Here is an 11,841-nt window from a genome sequence, read left to right as displayed (position 1 = left end):
TACATACATACATACATACATACATACATACATACATACATACATACATACATACATACATACATACATACATACATACATACATACATACATACATACATACATACATACATACATACATACATACATACATACAAAGAACTCATCCTTAATCATGGTTTGTAAATCACACACACACACACACACGCCCACACATACACACACGAAAACACACATGTTATTGACTTATGATTGTACATATGCATGCATGTATATTACAATTTTAGAAACTTAATGGTTTTGTTTATTTACATTTATATATATTGTGTTTAATTTATCTATCAATAAATGGCATCTCCTTGTCCCTATATTGATGCGGCGTGACATCCCACAACCACTACGATCAGGACTTTATAAATCTGTGTCTTGTTATATGGTGCAGAAACATGGCCAATGACAACCTAGCACACGTCCCAAAGGCCGCCCGAAGAAGTCCTGGTCGCATACAATCGAGCAAGACATGAAAGCTCTCAATTTAAATGAAATGGATACAACTGATCGTCTAATTCGACGCAAAAAAATTGATGGCAAAGAAAACAACCCCCTACCTCGGGGGAACCGGGTCTCTGGACGCAAAACGAAGATTGATTGATTGTTTAATTGCATACAAACATAGTGTGAAACATGTATAACAATTTCTTCTCCCATTCAATACAATGCAATGAAACTTCAAAAACATTTATAATGTGATTAATATTTTTCGGGGTCGTAAACGCTACTATGGCCAATCAATTTCTAATTATAATTAATCATAATAAAGATAATTATTAATAACTATTAGAGAAATATTATACATAACTATAGATATTTATAATTATAAGACATTCCTCAATGATCGCCACATTTTACGTCATTCTTCTCTTGCACTGTCTGCTTGCATAGTTCCTCCGTATGTTTGTGTACTAACTCAACGAACGACTGCATGCCACTTAGAGGGGTATCAGGGTATATACCGTGCCCCAAATTAGCGATGTACCCGCGCGTTCCGAATTCTTTCACCATTCTCTCTACTAATTGTGTTAGTTGGGCCTGAATTAGAAATTAAACAAATTTTATTGGTTTTTCACGTAGTTGAGCTTATGTGTGATAAATTAGTATAAATAATTAATTTATTTATGAATTAGTTTGTTAAACAGTTCATAAATATCATAATTAATTGTAATAAATATTCATATTGCAACCTCGTCGGCATAAAGGGCACATGGATCGAGATTGCCCTGTAAGGTTATGCAACAGTGAGTCTCTTCTCTGCAGTGTTTATGATAATTTACAATACGTTATTATAATTTATTATAATTTATGCAAGCCAATTTCGACCTTGCCCTTTTAGGAGATATCGTCCAATCAAGGCCAAGAACGTCGTAGCCTATTTTCGACAGGTCTTTTAGTGCAAAGTGAGCGTCTTTGGCAAATATCGTCTGTTATTGAGTTGGCAAATTTTTTTTTATTAAATTATTAAAGAAAATACACATATTATTGTGAACTTTGGTGAATCATTTATTCATCCGTTCATTCATTGATTGGTTGATTAATTAATTCCTTCATTCATTCATTCACTTATTCATTTATTCATCCAATAGACCATTGGCACTTGATTGATCCCTTTTTCCTTCAATCCCTCTTTGACACCCTGTGATATCATTTTCAGGTATGGGATACCAAAGATGCTGAATAGATCCGGACCCAAGATGCCGGCGTGGGAGTCAAATATCTGTAACATCTGTCGTTCAGTTGGTTTAAAAAATGGATGAACGAATGTATGTCGCATATACAATTAAGTTGCATATTTCACTAACTGATCAAATAAACAGATGAAAAAAAAACAAACAAACCAATTAATCAACCAAATCATTCATATTTCAGTTGAACCAGCTAACTAACCTGTGCCCCGGCCTCAACTTGACCTATTAAATATTTAATGACAACCTTCGTGACCCACATAAGTAGCTCGTGTGATTGACTGGCGTGGTTGTACAACCACTTTTTTGATTTGGAATAAGTAGTAGAACCACCACCCTCTATCATGTAGGCCATCAAGGTCCACTGTCCAGATGATGATGATGACGAAAAAAATGATGAAAATGATGATAAAGACGATTAAAATTCATGAAAATGATTAATATTCATGAAGATGACTAATATTCATGATGATAAAAAGAGAAACAGACAGACAGACACATACAATCCCAGACAAACAAAACACAGACAACAACGACAGACATACAGGAGCCCCAGAGAAACCGAGCAAAGGGCATTTCCCCTCCAACTTCGTTCTAGTAAGAGTTATGGCATCAAAAACATATTTCAACGTCACATAGACGTCAGTGTCTGGTTTCAATCTTTTCATATCGTCTGGTGTGTCTAATGGCTGAGGAAATGAGGGCCCCTGGAGTAAGATACATTAGATACATTAATATATCTATATGTTAATGTATTTACATATATCAACAACATGTGGGAAGATATCATTAATAGGATATCTAGATACATGTAAATATTATTAACATAACAAACTAATATGTGGATATCATAAATATCAATACAACCTTCCCAGGCAACATTTGAACTTCAAGCCCCATAGCCTCCGGGACGACGAGTATGTCAGAAAATATTATAGCCGCATCTAAATCAAATCTCCTAATCGGCTGGTGGAAATGAAATAGAAAAAATCAGATGAATAAAATTATAAAAATTAATAATTATTAATATTATTTATTATTTTGACGAGCAATACCTGCAAAGTTACTTCGCATGCAAGCTCAGGTGTCTTGCAGACCTCAAAAAATTCATGTTTCTTTCTTATTTCTTGAAATTCTGTTATTAAAATAAAACAAAATAAATTTTGTTAATTAAATTATTAAAGAGAACCAACTACCACCTAATCATCTATCCAGCCAAACAATCAAAAAAACTGACAAATCATCAGCCATCTAAAATTTAACATATCAGCTTTTTAAATTTTCATTAAAATTAAAATGAAACCATTCAATGACTTAGACATTTATCAAATCTTAAATCAGATATTTAACCAGACGACCAATCACAAACCGGGGAGATATCTGCCAGCCTGCCTCATAACCCACACTGGCACCCTTTCAACCGGTTCTCCTCTGGCCGCTCTCAGGATCAGATCATTTTTCAATGGCGGAAAAGTCTTAATTTAATTAAAAAAACAAATGCGTTATTATGTTTTTTATTCGTTAGAAATAAATTTTCATTAAAAATCTTACTTTTGCAGTCATTTCTAATTGAAAAATAACTTCAACAATTTTTTTAAGCTTAACTTTTAAATATTTAAAAGTGAAGCAAAGGTTAAAAGTACTAATACTGCAATATAAAACGCTATAAAATTTTTATTATGATTTAATATAAACAGCTTTAAACACAGAAATCTTTCTGTATATGAATTATATCTATACAAGTAAGCATATTTCACATATTTTATAACCACACTATAACTAATTCTACTTTTTCAAATAAATTAAAATGATTTTTTTGATGAAGAACAGATAACTTTGTGAAAGAAGCCTTTAATTTTTAGAATTCAACCTTTGTGTTATTAATATTCTACAAAAGCTACCACAATTACTATAGTAGTGATACTATACAACTATAATAGGAATAGTATAGTACTATACAACCATAGTATATTTCTATAGCAGTAATAGCATTAGTACAATTAATACTAAGAAATATTTGGTATTATCTAATTCATAACGACAACAATAACATCTGTAGTTTTTATTGGTGTTATCAACATTGTTAGTATTAATATTATTATTAATAATATTATTATAGTATAATTAATATAAATTATGAATTCAGCTATTGTTAAACTTAAATAGCTAGTTCATTCAAGTAATTGGCATACATACATACGTTCGTGTATTTTTTGTCGAAGAAATATTTGAAAAAAAAAACAAAAATTATAATCCATAAAAGTTTTGTGAAGCATTTAAAAGTAATAATAATAATAATAATAATAATAACAATAATAATAATAATAATAATAATAATAATAATAATAATGATAATGATGATGATGATGAGGATGATGATGATAATAATAATAATATTGGGATCGTCATCGTCATCATTACTTATTTTTACGACGTTAATAATTATTTTGTTAATTATACCAACAATGTTTGTTATTATTATTATTATTATTCAAATAATTAGCAGACTAAAGTTTTTTTTTAATTTCCTCCATCCATCTTCATACTTCCACGGCGCCATCTTGGATGACCGGAAAAGGATCAATTACAGAGCTCCGCTGGCCATTTAATGATGACGTAACACTCACGTGATCTTTTCGCGATTCTTCTCTCCTTATGACGTCAGGATTATTATCGTGATATGATTTATTATCTTTGTTTACTGCAGCCGTACACTTGACAGTGGTCAGAACGTCAGCCAATGAGATAGCGGGCCCAGATGATTTGCCGACTTGCCATTGGCTGTTATTTTTAGCACAAGTTTCGCAAAAAGCATCGTTGTTATTGTTGTCGCTATAAATGGTACTATTGTTATTTTTGTTGTTGTTGTTGTTATAATTATTTTTATTATTATTATTTGGTGATGATGACGTCAACGAAGAAGCAAAAATTTGATTAATTATTTTTATCTTCTTAATCGGCGAAGTCGTTGCTGTGCCTTCAGCTGCTGCTAATGTTGATATGTTGCTCTTCAATGCTGCAGACTGTTGTTGTTGACGATGCTGTTGTTGTGGTTGTTGTTGTTGTTGTTGACGATGTTGTTGTGGTTGTTGTTGTTGTTGATGATGACGATGTTGTTGCTGCTGTTTTATCGTGGCTGCTTCGCCTCCTCGTGACGTCATCATCCTTGCACATGTGCACAGAACATCGGCTGAAAATTTTTAAATAAATGAAAAATCATTATTATTACTAGTAGTAGAAGTAGTAGTTTTTTATTAGTTTAATATTATTATTATTATTATTATTAGTAGTAGTAGTAGTAGTGGTGGTGGTGGTGGTAGTATTAGTAGTAGCAGCAGCAAAGTAGTAGTAGTAGCAGTAGTAGTTGTAGAAAGTTATTAGTAATAGTTATAACTTTTTAAATTCAATCATATCCAAATCAAATGATATAAAATTCAGAAATTACACCGATGTTTTTGTTGCTATTACCGTTGTTGTTGTTGTTATTATTATTATTATTAATGAAGTTATTATTATTATTATTGCTGTTGTTGTTGTTGTTGTTTGATGTTGTTTTATCATTAGCACTAATATTAACATTTGAAATACTGCAAGTAGAGCAGTAGCAATTTTTTGAAGAATTATAATTTTGCAATTGTTGTTGTTGTTGTTGGAAATATGGCTGATAATGATGTTTATGCTGCTGTGGTAAGGTGTGAGAGTGCGTATGTGATGACGTCATTGTTGTTGTTGTTATTGTCGATGTCGCCATTTCATATTGTTGACAAGCAGACCAAAAATTGTCGACTGTGATTGGTTCAACCCGTTGGGGTATATTATTACTTTGTTGTTGTTGCTGTTGTTGTAGTTGCTGCTGTTGCTGCTGTTGTTGTTGGAAGTGATGATAATGATACTGAGGTTCCTCTTTAGACTGACGATGATTTTGATGATGATGATGATGTTGAAGATTTGTCTGACGGGCTAATTTGTTTAACGTTGAATAATGGCAATGTAAATTATGTTGTTGTTGCTGTTGTTGTTGTTGATGTTGTTGTTGATGATGCTGTTGTTGTTGATGTTGTTGATGATGTTGTTGTTGTTGCTGCTGCTGCTGTGATAGTAATGATGATGTGAATAAGTGTGGAGATGATAATAGTAACGATACAGATGATGATGACGATGATGTTGATCCTGATGATGACAATGTTGATGATGATGCCGTTGTCAACAAAGAATACTTACGTGGTGATATAGACGACGATGATGAAACTAATGATGAAGATGATGACGACGGCGGCGATGATAATGATATTAGCTGCGCGTCAATTGCGTTTTGGCGTTCCATACTTCCGTGCGACAGATTGCAGCAGGTGACGTCGTTTTTTAAAACTTTGCCATCCTGGTGAGGAAGATGAAGAAGATGTTGTTGTCGTTGCTGATGCTGATGATGATGCTGCTGATGATGCTGCTGATGATGCTGCTGATGATGCTGCTGATGATGCTGCTGATGATGCTGCTGATGATGCTGCTGATGTAATGAAGACAAATTTAAATTTTTTAATGAATTTCGCGGTGGGATAATCGCCGAAAAATTGACGTCATCTTCGTCGTCGTCGTTGTCGACACACGTGACCAATCCTGGAGTTGGAGAGACGAATGATGTTGTGAATTCGTCATCATCGTCTTCGTCGTCATCATCATCATCATCATTATTATTATTAATGTTATTATTATTATTATTATTGTTGTTGTTGTTGTTATCGTAGCTATAGTTTTTAAATTTGTTGCCAATGTTGTTGTTGTTGATGTTGTTGTTCATGTTCATGTTGTTGTTGTTGATGATGTTTCGCTTTGACTGCCTGATACAATTGTTGTTTTTTCTGTTACGAAACAAGACAAAATATGTATGTATGCATGTATGTATGTATGTATGTATGTATGTATGTATGTATGTATGTATGTATGTATGTATGTATGTATGTGTGTATGTGTGTTTGTGGGTGTGTATGTATGTATGTATGTATGTATGTATGTATGTTTATAATATTCTAGTCACGTTCTAGGATAAGTTCATTGACAAGTATCAATCGTTTGTTTGTTTGTTGTTCTTTTATAGCTTCGTTCGTTTGTTTTTGTATGTATGTGTGTATGTATGTATGTTTGTGTGTGTGTGTATGTGTGTGTGTATGTGTGTGTATGTGTGTGTGTATGTGTGCGTGTATGTGTGCATCCGCAGATTGTTGTTGTTCTTCGGCTAACTCCAAAAAATGATCTCATGACATTTTAATTCGTTGAAATTGTCACCAAAAAGTAGATTATTCCATTTATTTGAAAACGAAATTTAAAAAAAAAATAAAAAAAATAGGGATGGTGTGTTTATTATCCGACTCTATTCAGTAGTGGGTCGTAACATTTGACAAGTCGGCCTTCGATTCGATATTCGTGTAGATGTTTACGATGCCATGTCGAGTTTTTCGAATGATGGATGTGATGGATGAATCGATGACTAGATGGATGAGTGGGTGAATGAATGAATTGATGAATGGCCAGATGAATTTGGTGAATGAATTCATTGACGAATAGACAGATGAATTGATGAATTGTCAAATTGTTAAGTAAATACAAATGAATGAATGCATATGTATAATTGGACTGATGAATCAAATAAACGAACGAACGAATTGATAAACGAACAAATGGATGGATGGAGAGATGGAGAGATGATTTACTGAATGAAGGAAGAAGTGAACTGAATGAAGGAAGGTGTGCAATGGATGGAGAAAGGAGTGCACTGAATGGAGGAAGGAGTGCACGGAATGGAGGAAGGAGTGCACTGAATGGAGGAAGGAGTGCACTGAATGGAGGAAGGAGTGCACTGAATGGAGGAAGGAGTGCACTGAATGGAGGAAGGAGTGCACTGAATGGAGGAAGGAGTGCACTGAATGAAGGAATGTGTGTGTAATATGCTCAGGATATTATTTGGCATGGACGAACTTACGTGCGTCACGTTCTGGTATAAGATGCATGTTAGCAGGGCGAATAATTTTTAAGAGTCTCTGGAGACCAATTATGAAGCATTATGGTGTGGTCGTTTATAAAAATTTGTGTGTGTGTGTGCGTTCCTGTGTGTGTGTGTTTGTTTGTATGTGCGCCTGCGTGTGTGTGTTTGTTTGGATGTGTGCCTCTGTGTGTGTTTGTTTGGATGTGTTTGTTTGTGTGTTTGTTTGGATGTGTTTGTTTGTTTGTGTGTGTATGCGTGTGTAGTAACAAACGGACAAAAATAACAAAAAAATGAGAATTTTAGACCTGCAAAGTCTCATTCAAAGACGTTTCGAATCGTAAAAAGAAATTTTTTAAATTTTACACAGGAAATTTGTGAGAAAACATACGTACATAGACAAAGACAGACACACACACACACACACACACACACACACACACACACACACACACACACACACACAGATATGCATTAATACATGCACACATACACACATGCATACCAACACTAAAACGCGTACAAGCTCATACACATACAGACATACATATATGATAACAAAAACCCCATACAATCACATGTATGTACTGATGAAATACAGAAAAATAACTTATACAAATACGAATACAAAATACAAAAACGACGAATACAAAATACAAAAAGGTACACACACATCACATACATACATACATACATACAAACAAACAAACATACATACAAAAAAGCAAACATACATACAAAGAAAAAAATAATGCAAACCTTTTAGTGTATAAATAATACAAAGCAACTGTTCCTATGCAGACCACAGCCATTGTCGCAATTCCGAATGTAAGAAGAAGCGAGAGGGCTGGATAGATGGAATGAATGAATGAATGAATGAATGAATAAATGGATGAGTAAAAGAGAAAATGAATGAATTAATTAATGAATGAATGGGCGAATGAATGAATAAGTAAATGAATGAACGATCAAGCGTATGAATGAGCTAACAAGGGAACGAAGAGACAAACTAATGAATACATGGATTATATAAATATTTGAACGAATGAACGAACGAATGAATGAATGAATAAATGAATGAATAAACAGATGTATAAATGAATAAATGAATGAATAAATGAATGAACGAACGAACGAACAAATGAACGAACGAATGAATGACTTATTTAACAAATGAAAGAACCGGTATTCATACAGTTTACATACAAATTTTTGTATGGCCATAAAAACTGACTGAACAAACCTGAACAAAAAAAATCCTACCATAACCACCTACCTAATTGTCCATGAAGATAAATATATGGTTGGATGGATGGATGGATTGGGAAAATAAAAAGAAAGAAAAAAGAAAAAATAGACGGATGGGTGGAAGGATGGATGGATAGATGGACGGATGGATGGAGAGAAACATAGATAGAGAGTTAGACGAAAACAGTAGAAAATGAATAAATATATCACTTTCTATGTGACAAAAACTCTATATTACTCTCTCTCTTTCTCTCTCTCTCTCTCGCTCTCACTCTCTCTCTCTCTATCTCTCTCTCTCTCTCTCTCTCTCTCTCTCTCTCTCTCTCTCTCTCTCTCTCTCTCTCTCTGCCTTTTTCTCTTCCTATCTCTTGTTTCTATTATAAAATTTCAACAAGCAACAAATTACTTTGAAAATCCTCTTGTAATGTAATTTGGAAAAAAGAAACATTTGGACGTCTGAATAGTAAGAAGAATTTTTTTTTACTTTTTTACATATATACAAACATTCATACATACATACATACATACATACATACATACATACATACATACAAACATACATACATACATATATACAAACATACATACATACATACATACACACAAACATACAAGTTTTGTAAGAATTGATAATAGCTGTAAATGGAACAGAAGTATCTTCATTCATATTTGATGCTGCTACCTACCTAGGATGGTAAGGTGTACCAAAAAAATAAACAAACACACACACATACACGTACACACACACGCACACATACGCAGACACGTACATACATTCACAGAATGACTTATTATTATTACATAAGTGACAAATAGCAATGAAAAGTGAACGGTCTTCAATATACTTCCTTACCTATTAATTCATCCCATCAGCTGTTTAGCAGCGTAAACATATGCGTGTGTATGTGTTTGAGTGTATGTGTGAGTGTATGCGTGAGCGTATGTGTGTATATGTGTATATATCGGTTACATGTGTGTATGTGTCTACTGATTTGATGAAACCTAAAGATTGTCATAGTCATACAACACAATATATACCAACAAAAACAAAGACACACACACACAAACAAACACACAAACAAACACACAAACAAACACACACATACACCCAAACATATCACACACACACACTTATACGCGCAGACAAAAATTCCTTCCTCCCATTTTCACTAACATGTATATACGAGCCTTAACATGCGGTGCGAACAATGCGAGCACGTATCTATGGGCAAAAATATACAAATAAATATTTAATACCGGTATTTCTATAATTTAAAATACACTAAAACACCCAGAAATTTCAAGAAATACCCATCTATACAGGAATTTTTTGCTACCTCGTTTGTCGTACTAAGCTCGGGCAGCATGCAACATTCAATATGCTAGATACCATGCCACTGACGAGTGGGATAATAATTCAGGCGCGTAAGTTAAGTTAAATGAACATCTGTCCGACCTCCAATCTATTTTATTCGTTTATTTGTTCGTTTGTTCGTTCATTTTTTGTTTGTTCATTCGTTCGTTCGTTCGTTCGCTCATTCTAAAAAGAATGAAAAGTAAGAACAAACCCAAACTGTGTTTATGGAATCTTTTAGGCTGCTCCATAACGCCATTATCGACCAATGATGCTAGATGAATGAATGAATGAATGAATGAATGAATAAATGAATGAATGAATGAATGAATGAATGAATGAATGAATGAATGAATGAATGAATTGAATGAATGAATGAATGAATGAATGAATGAATGAATGAATGAATGAATGAATGAATGAATGAATGAATGAATGAATGAATGAATAAATGAATGAATGAATGAAGGAGGGAAGGAAGAAAAAACGAATGAATAAAGACAAAGACAAAATCTGAATGATATACTGAAGGAATAAATGGATGAAAGAATGGACGAGTGGTGGATTGAAGGAAAGGCTAAACAAAATAAAAAGAATAGATGATTGATTGATTGGATGAATGAATGAACAAGTGAATGAATGAATGATTGATGGATGGAGAACAAATGGACGGTGAAATTGAAAATGAATTCCTGAATGAGCATCGCCTGTGCAGCAATTTGCAACTTCGGTCCTCAAATGATTAAAATTTTTTTTTTTAATAAAATTTAGCGAGGAAAACTTGAATTCTAAAAAATAAAATTCATATTACCTCCATTGTTATCATCATCACCATCATCTACGTCATCGTCGTCGTGGTTGAGGTTGTTGTAGCTACTTCTTTGGCTGCCGCTAGCACCGAAAACTGCAGCTCCAGCACTACAATTTGGCCGCAAATCACCACTCCAACTACCGTTCTGTAGACATTTAACATTGGCGACGTGTGATTGGTTGCAGGAGACTATGACGTAATCATCCCTGACCAGCCAGGTTACGTCTTTCGGTGGGTCTTTTAAATCCGGACATCCGAAAACTAAAATTTGACGATGACGATTTTAGGGTGATAAGAGATGATACGGATGATGATGATGATGATAAAAATAATAATAATAAAAATAATAATAATCATCATCATCATTATCATCATCACATCATCATCATTACAATCATAAGGACGTCATTTAGTGAAATGAAGATTGAGGGAGAAATTAACCTCTTTTAAAAACCATATTAATGGGAGTCTGGCATTGAAATGTCCTTACAGATAGACAGACAGACAGACAAAATAATAATAATAATAAATAATAATAATTATAATAATACGACTTCTTTAATGAAAACCATAGCATATCAAATTAACACCATTAGCTAGGCCTCCTACGAAGACCATAACCTAATCTATGTTTAAAAAAAATAACGCTACATAAATGTTGAATATTATTATTATTATTGTTGCAAATGATGATGATAATGATGATGATTATGATAATGATTATGATGATGAT

The 11,841-nt window shown here is 33.4% G+C and overlaps 2 protein-coding genes across 2 annotated transcripts in view; both read right to left on the bottom strand.

The window, feature by feature from the left end:
- Positions 1-627: 627 nt before the first annotated feature.
- Positions 628-3,331, bottom strand: HELRODRAFT_191893 (hypothetical protein). The gene is made up of 10 exons (XM_009019931.1): positions 3,270-3,331; positions 3,088-3,193; positions 2,774-2,853; positions 2,586-2,684; positions 2,264-2,425; positions 1,921-2,082; positions 1,622-1,759; positions 1,357-1,457; positions 1,221-1,287; positions 628-1,068 (listed from the first exon to the last, which is right to left on the bottom strand). The coding sequence occupies exons 1-10, from the start codon at positions 3,279-3,281 to the stop codon at positions 868-870; spliced, it is 1,128 nt and encodes a 375-aa protein (XP_009018179.1). The 5' UTR covers positions 3,282-3,331; the 3' UTR covers positions 628-867.
- Positions 3,332-3,760: 429 nt separating this feature from the next.
- HELRODRAFT_191892 (hypothetical protein) overlaps positions 3,761-11,841 on the bottom strand; it is a gene marked incomplete at its 5' end in the record, with an annotated part of 9,073 nt that continues 992 nt past the window's right edge. The window contains 6 exons of the mRNA XM_009019930.1: positions 3,761-4,042; positions 4,091-4,759; positions 5,541-5,628; positions 8,455-8,542; positions 10,512-10,571; positions 11,109-11,369. Of these exons, the coding sequence (XP_009018178.1) occupies positions 4,259-4,759; positions 5,541-5,628; positions 8,455-8,542; positions 10,512-10,571; positions 11,109-11,369 (998 nt within the window). The 3' untranslated portion in view covers positions 3,761-4,042; positions 4,091-4,258. The remainder of the gene's footprint in view (positions 4,043-4,090; positions 4,760-5,540; positions 5,629-8,454; positions 8,543-10,511; positions 10,572-11,108; positions 11,370-11,841) is intronic.

This window comes from Helobdella robusta (assembly GCF_000326865.2).
Source record: "Helobdella robusta unplaced genomic scaffold HELROscaffold_26, whole genome shotgun sequence".
Lineage (NCBI taxonomy): Eukaryota > Metazoa > Annelida > Clitellata > Rhynchobdellida > Glossiphoniidae > Helobdella > Helobdella robusta.
This window is presented reverse-complemented; position numbering and strand designations above follow the sequence as displayed.

Bases quoted from the DNA above. Each gene is read 5' to 3' on its own strand.
- HELRODRAFT_191893 (XM_009019931.1), bottom strand. The intron at 1,760-1,920 runs GTTAGTTAGCTG...ACTGAACGACAG, and splicing joins AAGTTGAGGCCGGGGCACAG to ATGTTACAGATATTTGACTC. The intron at 1,069-1,220 runs GTTGCAATATGA...TTTCTAATTCAG, and splicing joins GTGCCCTTTATGCCGACGAG to GCCCAACTAACACAATTAGT.